Here is a 17159-nt window from a genome sequence, read left to right as displayed (position 1 = left end):
CAGCTCACTGCAACCTCTGCCTCCCAGGCACAAATAATTCTGTTGCCTCAGACTCCAGAGTAGCTAGGATTACAGGCGTCCACCACCACGCCTGGTTAATTTTTATATTTTTAGTAGCGATGGGGTTTCACCATGTTGACCAGGCTGGTCTCAAACTCCTGACCTCAAGTGATCCGCCCGCCTCAGCCTCCCAAAATGTTGGAATTACAGGTGTGAGCCACTGCACCCGGCCTGCCTAATGAATTTTTACACAGGTATGCACATACACACCTGTATCAAGATGCAGAATGTTTCCAGCAACTCAGAAGGTTTGCACATGGCCCCTTCCCCACACAGTAACCACATTATTCTGATTTCTATCACCATTAATTAGGTTTCCTGTTCTTCAGCCTCATATAAATGGGTTAAATGGTATGGTCCTTTTGGGCTGCTTTCATTCAATACCATACCTGTGAAAGTCATTCATGTTGTTGCAGGTATCAGCAGTTCATTTGGTTTTATCGCTTTATTCTGTTATGTAAATATACTGTCATTTATCTATTCTCCTGTCGATGAACATTTAGGTTGTGAACATTTTTGTAAATGTATTTTTCATCAACTTTTGTTCAGTTGAAAACAAATAACTTCTTTTTATTAGAGAGATGGGATCTCACTATGTTGCCCAGGCTGGACTCTTGGGCTCAAGCAATCCTCTTGCCACATCCTCCCAAGTAGCTGGGACTACAGGCACATGCCGCTATGCCTAGCAAAGATAAACTTTTTTTTTTTTTTTTTTTTTTTGAGACAGAGTCTCGTTCTTTTGCCAGGCTGGAGTGCACTGGCGCGATCTTGGCTCACTGCAACCTCCGCCTCCTAGGTTCAAGCAATTCTCCTGCCTCAGCCTCCAGAGTAGCTGGGACTACAGGTGTGCACCACCATGCCCAGCTAATTTTTGTATTTTTAGTAGAGACGGGGTTTCACCATGTTGGCCAGGATGGTCTCGATCTCTTGACCTCATGAACTGTCTGCCCCAGCCCCCCAAAGTGCTGGGATTACAGGCGTGAGCCACCACACCTGGCCAAAATTAACTTTTTAAATGCAAAATGTAGGGTACAAAGAAGTTAATTTTTTCAAAGAATAGGAATTATGACTTTATATTAATCTCCAGTATGGTTCAATACCATATTTCGCAGAATCTAAAATTCCACTGGCTATAAGACATACTATTATTTTATGAATAAGAAAGAAAGCACTGCTAATAAAACTATGACACAGTGCTAAGACATCACTAATTGTGGCACACATCCTAATTTTAGAGACATTAAAATGTAAAAAAAAAAAAGTGTCAAAAAAGCATACCTTGTTTCATGCAATTTGATAAAATTACAGAAAATCTTAGTTATGTAATATGAAATACATGTAAAAATACAAAGTATATATGTAAGCTAAGAAGTATAATAGGTCACCCGTGAACCTACCACCCATCTTAAGAACTAGATTACTACTAAATGCCTTGAATCTATCCATGTTCCTTGACTTATCCCCATGCTTCCACAAGAGGTAACCACTATCCTGAATTTTGTATGCATAATTCCCTTGCTTTAAAAAATAGTTATCACATAGGTATGTATCTTTAAATAAAATACTGTATATTTTTGCTTGTCCAATCGATTCCAAAAGTCTTACTGCTCGTTCCCTTGCCTCTCTGCATAACTACAGACCCTAGACTCCTATTTCACAGACTACTTTTCATTCTCCAAATAGGCCATGTATTTTTTGCTCTTAATTTCTCCTTTGTCACCATCAAATGCCCCCACGTTCAATCTCTGTCGAAATCCTAACTTTTTCATGGAGCTTAAATGCTCCCTTCCTAAAAGATACCTCATCTGAACTCTTCAGCTTCAATATATCTCATTCTATGTTCCTTAGCACTTAAAGCTCTATTATTTTTAAATACTTATTTTACTCGGTCCTAAATCATAATTTCTTGCTGAGTGAAGAGGGAGTGGGAAAGTTAGAAGGTGGGAACTCTACTTGCCTATTACCCTCTGTTTTTGTCTCCTTTGCTGTTCTCAATTAGTACAGTTCAGATGATGTTCTGGCCTGGACTCAAATGTTTTACAGTGAACTAAGGCCAAGTTTTACAGTCACATTTGGGTTAGAGCATTAAAGGGTGAGCAATGCTCACTTGAGGTTATATAAACAGAGAAAAAGCCCAATGCAGAGGAGGATTCTCAGGAAAAGTGAGCTGAGGCTAAGTTCCACACACTCTCTCTTGTGACCCGTGGCTCTCCATTCACTGCAAAGCTTAGAGGATGAGGTCTGATCTTAAGGGACAGGTCTTTTGCCAAAAAGTTGGGGGTATATCTGGTGCCCGACTTGACAGTAAGAACTTTGAAGAAAGCAATCAAGTTGAATCCATCTTTGAATCCTTATACAACTTCAGGTATTTGTATTTATCAAATGCCTGCTAAATTTTTTGGATGTTAAAATGTCAGATGAGCTACACAATACAAATTCAAATGACAGTTCTTCAGTGGAAGTCCACATAAAAGACCCTTTTTCATGCTCTTCAGCACTGTATGCTGCTTACCTGAGAGATATCCACTCATACTTTTGTCAAGAGTATTAAATTTTTGCCGATATTTTAATCTTGTAGGCTGAGGAACTGCCCACTCTGAGGTCCCAGTCTTGGGTGAGTTCCCTGAGAGTGAAGCAGTCGAGGAAGTTGAGCTATAAAAAAATTTATTTAAAATTTTTATGTTACTAAATAAAATATATTTAATTAAATTTTATAAGACCAAGGCATTAAGAATCTTATATACCAGGGGTCCCAAACCCCCGGGCCACAGACCTGTTAGGAACCGGGCTGGACAGCGGGGCTCGGTGAGTGGCAGGTGAGTGAGCACTACTACCTGAGCTCCAGCTCCTGTCCAGTGAGCAGTGGCATTAGATTCTCATAAGAGTGCAAACCCTATTGTGAATGGCACATGTGAGGGACCTAGGTTGGATGCTCCCTTTGAGAATCTAATGCCTGATGATCTGAGATGTAACAGTTTCATCCTAAAACCATTGCTTCCAGTCTGTGAAAAAACTGTCTTCTATGAAACCAGTCCCTGGTACCAAAAAGGTTGAGGATCGCTGTTTTATACTATAATGGTGACTGCCTTTTCTCTTTTTCTGGGGAGGAGACAGAGTCTCGCTCTGTTGCCAGCCTGGAGTGCAGTGGCACAATCCTGGATCACTGCAACCTCCACCTCCCGGGTTCAAGCAATTCTCCTGCCTCAGCCTCCCAAGTAGCTGGGACTACAGTCGCATGCCACCACGCCCGGCTAATTTTTTTGTGCGCATTTTTAGTAGAGACAGGGTTTCGCCATGTTGCCCCAGGCTGGTCTCGAACTCCTGAGCTCAGGCAATCCACCCACCTCAGCCTCCCAAAGTGCTGGGATTACAGGCGTGAGCCACTGTGCCTGGCCAATGGTGACTGCTTTTGCATTTTACATTTTTTTAAATTTTAAGCAATTATCACTATTCTTAGTAAAGCAAAGACCATAAGAAGTATAGAACTCCATGAGACTACCGCATATAAAGAACCTGCTCTGTGCCAGACCTTATATTGTACTAAGGCCTTTACAAATATTTCTAATCCTCCCAACAAACTTAAAAAATACTACAGTCCCCATCTTTTAGATGGGTAAACTATGGCTCAGCGATGTTAAGAAAAAGCAAGGCCACAGAATCAGTGAGTGTTCAAGCTGGGATATGAATGTTGTTCTTCTGGGTCAAATCTAACACTCTCCGTACACTATCCTGAAGAGTATAATAGTGATTTATATGAAGGGTGATTAATATAATGAATACTGATGCATTTGTGCTTTGTAAAATTTAAAAGATATCCAATTAGTAGAATCTGCTCAAGAAAGAAATTAACAATGTACAATGAGTATGAGACATCTTGGGAAATATACACATTTTTTAAAGGAAAAGTACACAGCTTTAGGCAAAGAAAAAATTAAAATATAGAATATTTTTAGTTTACATGAATTATTTTTTCAAAAGTAAAATGCCACAGACACTTAATAATTCTAAAAATAAAAAATTTATTTTATGTGAGTTGTAAGTAGTAAATTTACCTTAAGTATTTGTACTTGGCCATTATAAAGTAAAACTTAGGTAAGCTCAAAGCTTTAAAAAAATCATTTGTTAAATAAAGACTTCTTACTGAAAGCATAAAAAGTTGTCAGAGTTAGCTATTCATACCTACTAGATCCTAAATCAATCAGAGACTGCGCTTTCTGTATACTAGCACCTCCAAATCCTCCCATCATCAGACTATAAGATGACCCATGAGGCAATGCTAAAAAAGAAAAAGAAGGAAAAGTATGAAAGAAATTTGTATCTGTTCAAACACAAATAGTTTCTTTCTTTACATGAAATAATGACTCATTAGAAACAAAGTACTCACTTGAAGAAGAATAAGGAATGGGTAAAGGCTGAATGAGACTGGCGGTTCCATTTGGTAATGATGATGTGCTAACAGAAGGCACTAGAGGAGTGGGCATCATTAAGGGAGGAAGGTTGGTCCCTGAAGTCGCAGAAGACAATGATGTTATAGGTGCAGCTGGAGGCAATGGCTGAGGAATGGACAGATTGGGCATGCTTCCCATTCCTAAAGTCAAAAGAAAACACTTTTTCCAGTGCTAGAAAATCAATTATAAAACACATGCAAAAAACAAGTTTACAGTACAGTGGGCAGACTCTATGTTTACCAAAACACACAGATGAATTATCCTTAAAAAAACTCACTACTTTGACCCAGCAGTGAGGGAGGTAAACTGCTGCTCTTAATACTAATACTCTGACCTGTATGAACTAAGAAAATACCTAGCAAAGAGTTAAATATTCTCCTCTCTCATCATGAATAAAACTAAGCAGCCTTTTCCAATTGAATATGAGTCTCCTCAAGGAAAGAATACATTACCAGATCAAATGAGGTTTTTGTGAAAGGATAATACAGTGCTACTAAGTTACTTGACTAATACACACACACACACATTCTTCTTCTCTCTCTCTCTCACATACTCCCCCCAAACAAAAAGGTTCTAAGTAGTAGATACTTTATGAGATCCATTTGTGCATATGCATTATTTGCAAGAAAGTGTGTCACATATTTTACTTTTCTTGTAAGTAACATTCCTATGAATTCAAGGATGAGTCCTTAAAAGGAACAAAGTGATGACTTTTATTCATTTATTAACTGCAGAATACTTATAAATATGGTCACACAATGATTTAGTATTTATCTTTAGAATTCACTAAAATAGTGAAATAATTTTGTGGAGTCTGTTGTTTGTTTGAGATGGGGGTCTCACTATGTTGCCCCGACTAGAATGAAGTGGCTATTCACAGGTGCAATCATAGCACAGTACAACCTCAAACTCCTGGACTCAAGCAATCCTACCCATAGCCTCCCAAGCAGCCAGAACTACAGGCACACACCCCTATAACCAGCTCTAGAATTCTATATTCTAAGATCTGTAGTGAAGGAACATGTTTCAGATACATAGACATATCTAATTGAATGTTCCATTCAAAATGAGTGCTTCTACATATAATTATAAGAAATTGCCTGATCAAAATTAACAGAAAACATACCAACCGGTTATCGCTGATGAATACGTGAACTTATTAGCCCAAAGTCTGCAACTTTTGGCCCTAAATTTAGCTGGCTAATTAACCTTTAAAAAAATTCAACTTACATAAAATTTTAAATTATCTCCCAAATCGAACCATTTCAAGTGAGTTTAAAACTGCTCAAAATTTTTTCTGTATTACTCACATATATAGAGAGAGAGAGGAAACTAAGAATAGTATTTGGGATTGGCTATACCTAGGGAGACCATATAATTCATCACGCAACTAGGAGTTGTAAAAGGAGACACTAACTGGACCAGATGCCAGGACAAAAGGCATAAATCAGAACTGTCCCTAGAAAACCAGAACACATGGATCCCCTACCTGTGACAGTGAATTTAATATTTGTTATCTCTAACATGAAAATTAACTTGGAATCTGGGGACTGTCATTTTGTGCTAACAAATCCTTTTCTAATACTCAAATATGCCTAGGGATAAAGTTTAAGTAGCAAATACAGGTATTTAAATTAATACATACTTACCAAAACGAGCAGAAATTAATGGAGAAAACATAGGGGGTTGCTTCATAATAGGAGGGAGAACCACAGGCAACTGTTGGCCTTGAAGCTTCAGTTTGATGAGTTTCATAGCTATGGAGAACTCTTGCTGATCCATCTTCCCATCTTTGTTTAGGTCTGATAAAGCCCTAAAAGGAGCATGAGGTAGGTAGATTGGTATGTGGTGTGGTGGTGGGAAAACTAACGTTATTTTGGGGGTTGACAAAGTAAAAATGATGATATGGCATTCACGTGTACATCATCACTAAATTTAAAATATCTAACATGTAAAATATATAATAACAAAAAGATAAAACCTACACTTTAAGAAATACTGACCAGAGATAATAACTAATAAAACACTGCCTGTCAAAACAGAATCTAGAGACCTTTGGGCTGAATTCTACCAGTTTAGGTAGAAAAAAATTCAAGATTATAATACTTCTAAATTTAATTTATTCATCTGTCCAAATATTTACTGAATACTTGCTATGTGCCTCGTACTCTACCAGGCATGAGAATATTCCAAGTGGAAAGATGGGACAGGGGTTGTTACTTATTGTAAACGTTTTTAAAAAAACAGATATTATAGAGAATAGTTTCTTTAAAGAAGGAGCAGGGGAAGCGAGGACTAATTTGGGGTTTATAGATTATGAAATAAATGAAACTACAAAATAACAGAAAGAGGACATTGAGATTCTGCCAAATTATAAGGAAATTTTTCTCAATGATAATGTATATATCTTTCCTTAGAAAATTATAATGAAATTAGAAATTTGTCCTAGAGAACTAAACCTGAATTATTTTCAATCATTTGCTCAATAAAATTTATTTTCCAAAAAACTGAAGAAATACTTTTTTTTTTTTTTTTTTAAAGAGACAGAGTCTCATTCTGTCATCCAGGCTAGGGTGCAGTGACACAATCATAGTTCACTGCAGCACTGAATTCCTGGGCTCAAGCAATCCTTCCATCTTGGCCTCCCTGAGTAGCTGGGACTAGAGGTGTGGGCCACCACGCCCAGCTAATTTTTTTTTAAATTTTCTGTAGAGACAGGGTTCTCACAATGTTGCCCAGCCTGGCCTCAAGCAATCCTCCTACCTCAGACTCCCAAAGTGCTGGCAGAAATATTCTTAATAACCAATAGAATGCAACTAAAAACAATTTTATGTTAACACTATATTACAAAAAAACAAAATACTATCAGAAAATTAGGTTCATCTACAAAACACTTTACCATATTTCAGCTAAAACAGGGGCCGGCAGACCTGATTGTAGGAAAAAATTACGTGCTTGATCACCTGGAAGTAATAAAAACAAAACCCAAGCAGCACATTAGTAAATGAAATTATTCCAATGCTTCTGAATAATAATGGGTATATGTTAATGATTTATTATAATTTTAATACCAATCATTAAAGAATAAGTGAAATAGAAACACATAAAAATTATTTACATAACTTTAATAAGACAGATATTTTAAAACAAAAGTCACATCTGCACTTCTATTGTATATTAATCAGTGATGAAAGATGATTCATCTCAGTTTTTGCACAATTGGGGTCTTCCTTAAAAATACTTCCACTTAGTAAAATTTATATTTAAAAACACTATTCCCTAAAAGAGTTTCAATATAAAAAGTACCAGGTGTTAGGAGAGACAGTCCTCCATGAGTTTCTTCACACTCCTATGTGTCTTGCTTTGTATACCAATAATGTAAGACCCTAATTGCTCTCTGCCTGGGTCACTTCTCAGAATTGGGTTTGTAATGAGCAATCTTAAGGAATCCGGTAACGTTTCCCACTGAGACAAGGGACAAACTTGCTTTACTGCTTGCTACAAAAGGGTGGGTTCCCCAAATTCAGTGTTCCTCTCCTGTAACACAATCATAGCATGTGTACTATTCTCCTGGGCTCTCTGCATTGTCTCTGTGGGACTTAGGGAACACTAAAGGAAACAGAAAGATAGATGCCAATGCTCATTTTGCTAGTTATGCTGTTAGTCATAAGGTTCTTTGTCTCTGACTCAGGAATCTTGGGTCTTCCACCCGTAATGGACAAAGTTATTAACCTGTAAGCAGGGTAATCAAATCCTGATACCAGGTAAGGTAATTACTATCATAGCCCAGATTAACACTAACCATCTTTGTAACCTTAGGCAGTTACATAACGTCTCTTAGTCTCAGTTTCACTATTTGTAAATATAGACAACAACAGTGCCTACTTTATAGGGTTGTTGTAAAGGTTAAATAAAATAATGCACTTAGCATAGCATCTGGTATATAGTAAAAATTCAATAACTATCATTGTTCTCATAGTTACTATTATTGTATGTAAAGCACTAAGCTACTTTGGCACAGAAAAAAGTTTAATTAATAGAAAAAAATTTCAAAGGCACACCTAAATTAATCCCATTTTGGCTCTGGGGTCTTTCTGCAAAACAAGGGCTAGCATCAACAATCAGTGCTTGGTGTAGCCTCAAAGACAGACGGCTAGCATTAGGAAAACAGATTCCAGAAAAAAAAGTCTAGATTTTCCATGAAATGAATCTAAGAAATAAACTGAAAACTTTCTAGATATAATGTTAAAATGTGAAACCAGACAATTACACAGAAATTCTTGACTATCATTTAGGATTCAGGAAAAATCTTCCATATCCCAAATTTAAAACAACAAATTAAGACAGTTCCAGGAAAAATAAAGTTAGCATTTCTTTAATTTCTAGAATTCTGATTGATATGAATTTTATCGTTTATTAACACAAATTTGATGGCAGTCAAATTAAAACTAATTCTTAGATATCACATAAGGACCATAATTCACTAATAAAACTAATTATAAACACAAACCTGTTATGTAACCTCCTGAAGGTTTGAGGTTATCAAACTGCCTGTCATGCTTAGTACGTTCTTCAGAGGTAATAGCCCACATGTTTGGCCCTCCTGAAACATAAGTGGAAGAAACTATAGTGTATACATGAGAATGCTTAAAATACAATTCTAAAATGTAAATAGAAATCACAAGTGTTCATTGTATGACAGTATTTAATATTTGAGTGACACAAAGAGTAGAGCTCTATCATAACCATACATAGCACAGCCCTAAGGCTTTTCACTCATTGGCTCAATTAACGTCTATTGAACAAGTGCTATATCACACTCACTGGAAATGGGCATCAAGCTAAATACTGGCAATAAAAAGATGAAGAAAATATTCCCACCCTCAAGGAATTCATGCTCTAGAAAACAACAGTACTTACAGTATTCACCTGTGAAAAATCCTAAGCAGAACTATATACTGCCATAGTTTAGCCCTGTGTCCCCACCAGAACCTCATTTCGAACTGTAATCCCCACGTGTCAGAGGAGGGGCCTGGTGGGAGATGACTGGATCATGGGAGTGGATTTCTCCCTTGTTGTTTTTGTGATAATGAGTGAGTTCCTCACAATAGCTGATGGTTTTAAAGTGTGGCACTTCCCCCCTTGCTGCTTCTCTCTCTCCTGCTGCCACGTTAAGATGTGCTTTGCATCCCCTTCGCCTTACACCTTAAGTTTCCTGAGGCCTCTCCAGCCATGTGGAACTGTGAGTCAATTAAACCCTTTTTTTCATAAATTACTCAGTCTCAGGTAGTTCTTTATAGCAGTGTGAAAACAGACTAATACAGATACCAAAACAGCTGTGCCAATTCTGAGTTAGAAGCACCAAGGATGAGATAACAGGAAAGGTAACACTGAGGCAGAGCCTTGAAGCTTGGTTTGAATTTTGCCACGTGAAGAGGAGGGATAAGAACATTTCACACCATAAGGGCACAGCATGAGAAGTCAAGGCATGTGCAAGGTGCTGTTAAGTGCACTGAGCAGACTAATAACTAGAGTTAGTAATAATAAACAGGTAGGGTGGAATTAACTGTAAAAAGGTCTTAAATACCATCCTCAAGAGCCTGACCCCATACCCTGGAAGTTATAGAGAGCCATCTAGTAGTTTTTATTATTTTATTTATATTTATTTATTTATTTATTTATTTTGAGACAAAGTCTTGCTCTGTCACCAGGCTGGAGTGCAGCGGAGTGATCTCGGCTCACTGCAGCCTCTGCCTCCCGGGTTCAAGCAATTCTCCTGCCTCAGCCTCCCAAGTAGCTGGGACTACAGGCATGCGCCACCACACCCGGCTAATTTTTGTATTATTAGTAGAGACAGGGTTTCACCATGTTGGCCAGGATGGTCTTGATCTCCTGACCTCATGATCCACCCACCTCGGCCTCCCAAAGTGCTGGGATTACAGGCGTAAGCCACCGCGCCCAGACAGTTTTTAAATAAGCTTTTAATTTGGAATAATTTTAGATTTACAGAAAATTCACAAAGATAGTACATGGCTCCTATATACCTTTCACCCAATTTCTACTATGTTAACAACTGACACAACCATAGTACATTTGTCAAAACAAAGACATTAACAGTCTGGTATATAACTACTGGCTAAATTAATACCTCCACCTGCAGTGGTGGCTGGTAAACTCCAACAGAATTAAACTCTGGGTAGTGAAGACAGCACAAGGCACTGTGACTGATGATTCTGCCCATCGGAGCCTCTAGCAAAAGGAAGTAGCCTTCACCTAGAGATAATCCTTGGGATCAGAAGGCTTGACCCATGAAGGCCTAGTGATTCTCTAGCCTGACAGTCCCATTTTGGGGAGGGTCAACTTGAATTCCACAAGGTGGGAATAACCTGAAAAGCCTTGCTTGTCAAATAGAAATGGTATATCAAAGAAGATATAGACACTGGCCCCAACAGTATTTTGGCTTTACGTTAAAAAGTGGCAGCGGCCGGGCGCGGTGGCTCACGCCTGTAATCCCAGCACTTTGGGAGGCCGAGGCGGGCGGATCACCTGAGGTCAGGAGTTCAAGACCAACCTGGTCAACATGGTGAAACCTCATCTCTACTAAAAATACAAAACAAATTAGCTGGGTGTGATGGTGGATGCCTGTAGTCCCAGCTACTCGGGAGGCTGAGGCAAGAGGATCATTTGAACCCGGGAGGTGGAGGTTGCAGTGAGCTGAGATCACGCCATAGCACTCCAGCCTGTGCCGACAAGGGCAGGACGCAATCTCAAAAAAAAAAAAAAGTGGCAACTATCCCTCTGAGGGAAACCTTTATGCACATTCCACTGCTTATAGTAAAGCTACTGGATCAATGAAGCCTCAGATCAGAGAAGCTGCAAGTTGCTGGTGTTCACTGGGCTGCAGTGGCTATTCAGCCTCAGAGGCAGCTATGCTGAACTGAAAGGAGACATGGGCAGAACCTGGATTCTTGGGCTGCTGCCAATGACCCAGCTGTTTGGTTTGCCACTTGGAAAATTACAGATTGACAGATTAAAGACACCCTCCTGGGGCTACAAATTGAAAACAAATCTCAACTGCTAATTGAATTGTCTGTGTCACCTATGTAGACACCTACAGTATGGGCCCAGCCTCTGATTTAGACTGAAATCAAGTATGACTAATGTGCAGAGGATACCACTGCATGCCAAACTGTGACTTGGGGATGGTGGGGGAGGTCTCATTGCAGGTGGCATTGTTCCCTTTGACTCCTGGCAGACTGACTATATTGGACCTTTGTTCCCTCTCTCAGGCTATCAGTGGTGCCTCAAACTATTGACAGTATTTTTTTGTTTTTCACATAGACTTTTTAGAGCAGTTTTAGGTTCACGGCAAGATTGAGCAGAAGGTACAAACATTTCTCCTATACCTTCCACCCCACTGACGCATAGTCCCTCCCATTAAAACATTCCCCTGTTGACACTTTTTTAGGTTACCAATCAGCCCACGATGCCCACACTGTCATGGCCCTTGAAACTAATCTGTGTCATGTTTCTTTTTTAAAAAATTTAGAGACAGGGTCTCACTCTGTTGCCCAGGCTGGAGTACAGAGTGACCCTTGGCTCACTGCAGCCTTGACATCCCAGGCTCAAGTGATTCTCCCACCTCAGCCGCCTGAATAGCTGGGACTACAGGTATGTGCGACTACAGCTGGCTAATTTTTGTATTTTTTGTAGAGACGGGGTCTCACTATGCTGCCAAGGCTGATCTCGAACTCCTGGGCTCAAGTGATCCTCCTGCCTTGACCTCCCACAATCTGTGTCATGTTTTTGGTTTTCTGGACCATATGCATTCTGACATGGATGCACTTTTATCATAAAAGCCATTCAACAATGCACTGACAGCCTGATTCTATTTCCATCACCTCCTCCTGGTCCACATACTTTAAGATAGTGTGGTCACTGACTGTAGCTGTCTCTAGAAAGGATTCATTGCTTATTAGCTGCTTCCTCCCTAATGATCAGGGCTAAAGGGTGGGGTATCACAGGAGATATACAGACCTATTGTGAAAATTCAGGATTCTACTCTGACCACTCCTGGACATGATGCATCTTTCTAGCCCCTAACAGCAACTGCAGGCAGGCTTGGTTCATAAACCCTCCAGCTGGGCCACTGAGGTAAAAGGGGATCTAGAGCAGGAATTCCCAACCCCCAAGCCACGGACTGGCACTGGTCTGTGGCCTGTTAGGAACCTGGCCGCACAGAAGGTGAGCGGTGGGCAAGCGAGCACTACCACCTGAGCGGCACCTCCTGTCAGATCAGTGGCAGCATTAGATTCTCATAGGAGCACAAACCCTATTGTGAACTGTGTGTGTGAGGGATCTGGGTTGCATGCTTCTTAAGAGAATCTAATGCCTGATGATCTGCAGTGGAGCAGTTTCATCCTAAAACCAACCCCCTCCCACCACCCTACCACAAATCTGTGGAAAAATTGTCTTCCATGAAACTGGTCCCCGGTGCCAAAAAGGTTGGGGACCAGTGATCTAGAGGATTCAAAGTTAATTCTGGTTAGGGTTTATGAAAATGTCCCTCTTACATCTAACTCTTCTGGATCACTAGGAAATGGTAAAGTTATGGCTCTGAAATGAGAAACCCAGGTTTAATGGCAGTAGAGCAACAAGAAGGCACCTGAGGAAGAAATGCCTTAGACCCCAGGAGGTATGGTATTAAGAGAGGAATTAATTATATTTTCTCTTGTAGAACTGCCCCTGTAGCCTTCTTCTGCAAGAAAAATGCCTTGGTATGGCTCTCCTAAATTGTTGGAAGCACCTTATGAGTCTGCCATCCCCCATCAGGAGCCTTATCAAGAGTCTATCAGGAACATCAGGAATGACCCCAGAAAATGTATCTCCCGTCCATATCACTTCCAGAGGTCTTCCCCCACCCCCAATCTCAGTAATGGATGAATTCCACCCAGCTGGTGGCGAGGACAAACAAAACAAGTGGGACTAATTTGGGCAATCCCTCCAAAAACAAGGACTAGACTCAATTACTCAAACTCCACTGGAAACCCTCAGACTTGCCAGTCATCCAGGAGGCTATGTTAGAGGCACTATCAACCTGTGCCCCTCTTCTGATGTAGGTCCCACGGCAGTGGGGGTTGCAGGGGGAATAACTGTAAACATTTTCTTTCCAAGCATAACCCATGCACACCCTTGATCTTCTACTTCTTCTGTGGAAACCATGCATTAACTTGCCTCCCTCCAAAAACACAGTAATGTACATGAAGAGATCTTCAAGTGTTTAAAAAAACACTTCCTCAGTCCTGGAAGGCATTCAGGTCAGCCTCAACTCACTGGCTAGGGTTGTCAGAGATTTATCCTAGATTTTCTTTTTTTGCAGGCCAAGATAAAGTGTGTGCAATTATGAATACACTCTGCTGTACCCAGATTACTGATTCAGGCCAGGTAGAAAAGTTAAAATAAAACTTAAGGAGAGGCTGGACATGGTGGTGCACACCTAATCCCAGTATTTTGGGAGGCTGAGGCAGGAGGATCCCTTGAGCTCAGGAGTTTGAGACCAGCCTGGGCAACATAGTGAGACCCCATCTCTACAAAAAACTTAAAAAAATTAGCCAGTGGTGGTGGCTCACACCTGTAATCCCAGCTACTTGGGAGGCTGAGGTAGAAGGATTGCTTGAGCCCAGGAGATCAAGGCTGCAGTGAGCAATGATCACACCACTGTCTGGGTTACAGAACAAGACCCTGTCTCAACAAAAAACAAACAACAACAACAACAACCAAAAAAAAAAAAAAAAAAAAAAAAACATTGTTTTTTTAAGGAGAAAGCCACCTGGCTTTCTAAGGGAGACACTGATGATTTATAGGATTTGTTTAGCTGAGACCCTGCAGAGCACAGCTGAGAACACTGCAAGCTGAGACCAACCTGCTGCTTGGAGTTCTGTTGATTAGTCTTAATCAAATGCTGCATAAAATAAATCAGACTTAGTCCCAGCCCGTTTTGTCAGATTAATCGGAGTGGCCAACTTAGTGGTATGTACACTCATGAGAAAATTTGCTAGAAGTCAAGACAATGGAGAAACAAGGGAGAGGAACCCTTGGGAGACAATTCTCCATGAGTTTCTCATGTTTCTGTACATCTTCTAAAGCAAAGTATTGATAGCTTTTGTTCCAGACTATCTCTGAGGATGTCTGCATTGCAAATACAGGGGTTTCTTCCCGAGCTTGGGATTAGCTTTTTGTTGTCCGCCAGCTCTCTGAGGTTTTTGTAAAGCTCTGCACATTCAACATGACTAATCACCATCTATACTTCTGACTACCTTTACAATTTATTCCATTTCTGCCAATAAGGAATCAAATACGTTTAGGTATATAAACTCATACATAATTCCTGCTTGTATTGTATAAAAATCTGCCTTACAAAGACAATTTTCCAGGAATGTATATCATTGAAAAGTAGGTGCTCACTGTAATTTTTAACACTAATATGGATTTAACAAATTATTCTTAGTCCTAAATGACTGGATTAAAAAATCTATAAATATCCTCTCTTAAAGAGAAGTTTTAAGATTATAGTTAAAAATAAAGAAACAGATGTACTGAAGAACTAAGGACCTAAAATAGCTAAACCTACACACTTTCTAAATAAAGAAATACCACATATGTAGTAAAAATCCTACTTGGGTTATCAGTTTATCAGAAAATAAATAAATAAACCTGTCAGGATTCCTGTCACTAGGAAGGCAAGTAGTATAGCCACAGAACTGATTTCCTATTATATGACTTCAGAAAAATTATGATGCTGATTTTAAAAACAACAAAAATGACAACAACAAAGGATGACAAAGATGGAAGCAGCTCACCTTTATTGAACCCTGACTATTGTCAGGGACTTTATATGCAGTAACTCACTGAGCCCCCAGCATTAACCTATAAATTAAAGTACTATTATTATTCTCATTTTATAGGTAAGGAAACTGAAAACCCATGGTGATAAAGTAACTTGCTCAAGGTCATACAGTAAGTGACAGAGCTGAGATTAGAACCTGGGTAGCCTGACTCCAGAGCCTCCATATTGAACTCAGCACTAACTATGTACCAACATATATGGGTAAGATGCTCATGTTCCTTCTAATTCAGATGCCACCTCTATAAACTAGGAATATTATATAACTCCACAGGCCTGTTGTAAAGATTACATGTAATATACCTCCATTATAGCTAACACTTAATGAAACTCACCGTGTGTCAGGTACTTTTCTAAGAGCTTTACATGTATTGCTTCAAGTAAGTCTCATAAGAATCCCATGAGGTAACTATTGCTATCACTGTTTATCAGAGAAGGAAACAGTGGTACAGAGATATTAAATAATTTGCCCAAGGTAATAAAATTGGTAAGTGTTGAAGGCAAGACTAGCGTCTACTCAGGCTTAATTAAGAGTCTTAAACTATCTGTCTTGTTGGTAATTAAACATAAATACACTCACAAATATAGTGTCCATTGATTTCCAACAAGATGTGGAGATAATTCAAGGTGGAAAACAGTCCTTTCATCAAATGGTGCTGAAAGAACTGGATATCCATATGAAAAAACAACAAAAGAACCTCAACCTTCCAGCATATACATGAATTAACTCTCAATGAATCACAGAACTAGATGTAAGATAAAACTTCCTGAAGAAAATATGGAAGAAAATGTTTGTGATTTTGGATTATGCAATGACTTTTTGGAACACAAAAGGCAAAAATCATTAAAATATTTTGACAAACTGGACTTTATAAAAATCTAAAATTTCCACTCTCTTAAAGGACACTCTTAAGAAAAGGAAAAGACAAACTACAGGCTGAGAGAAAACATTTGCAAAACATATTCAATAAATATAGGTCAGCATATATACAGAACTATTCAACTCAAAAATTAGAAAATAATCCCCCCCCTCAAAAAAAAGGAACAAAAGATTTGAACAGACACATCAAAGATATACAGATGGCAAATAAGCACGTGACAAGATGCTCAATATCACTATCATCAGGGAAATGTAAATTAAAATCACTAAAAGGTATCACTACATGTCTATCAGCATGTCTGAAAATTAAAAAAAAAAAAAACACGGAGTGCTGATAAAGATGCCAAACAACCGCAACTCATATATGCTGGTGGGAAAGCAAATGTGACAGTCACTTTGGGAAACAGTTTGGCAATTTCTTATGAAGTTAAATATATATTTCCACATGACCCAACAATAGACTCTTGAGTATTAACAAAAGACTCTTGGGTAAATACCCAAGAGAAACGAAGACCTATTTCCACATAAAAACCTGTTCTCTGATGGTTATAGCAGATTTAGTCATAATCACTAAAACCTGGAAATAACCCAAATGTTCTGCACCTGAACGGCTGAATGGATAAATAAATTGTGGTACACATTTATACAATGGACTACTATTCAGCAGTAAACAGGAGAAATGCATGCAACATTATGACTGAATCACAAAGATATTTTGCTAAGTCACAGAAGCCAGACACCAAAGGCTACATATTGTGTATTCCATTTATATGACATTCTGGAAAAGGCAGAACTGTAAGGACAGAAATCTGATTAGTGGTTGCCAATAATACATGGCTAAAGGTGGAGGTATAAGGGTACAGATAAC

At 39.1% G+C, this 17159-nt stretch overlaps 1 protein-coding gene across 18 annotated transcripts in view; it reads right to left on the bottom strand.

Moving 5' to 3' along the window:
• Positions 1-17159, bottom strand: part of ITSN2 (intersectin 2) — a 152231-nt gene that overhangs the window by 98310 nt on the left and 36762 nt on the right. For 10 of the 18 annotated variants that reach the window (XM_024354234.3, XM_024354236.3, XM_024354241.3 and 7 more), the window contains 6 exons: positions 9019-9111; positions 7408-7471; positions 6158-6321; positions 4445-4648; positions 4240-4336; positions 2573-2712 (listed from right to left, as the gene is read on the bottom strand). In XM_024354234.3, the coding sequence (XP_024210002.2) occupies positions 2573-2712; positions 4240-4336; positions 4445-4648; positions 6158-6321; positions 7408-7471; positions 9019-9111 (762 nt within the window). Of the gene's footprint in view, positions 1-2572; positions 2713-4239; positions 4337-4444; positions 4649-6157; positions 6322-7407; positions 7472-9018; positions 9112-15367; positions 15435-17159 lie in introns of all 18 variants that reach the window. The other 8 variants (XM_063790060.1, XM_063790064.1, XM_063790062.1 and 5 more) reach the window with 3 other exon arrangements.

Source organism: Pan troglodytes, chromosome 12 (assembly GCF_028858775.2).
Source record: "Pan troglodytes isolate AG18354 chromosome 12, NHGRI_mPanTro3-v2.0_pri, whole genome shotgun sequence".
Lineage (NCBI taxonomy): Eukaryota > Metazoa > Chordata > Mammalia > Primates > Hominidae > Pan > Pan troglodytes.
This window is presented reverse-complemented; position numbering and strand designations above follow the sequence as displayed.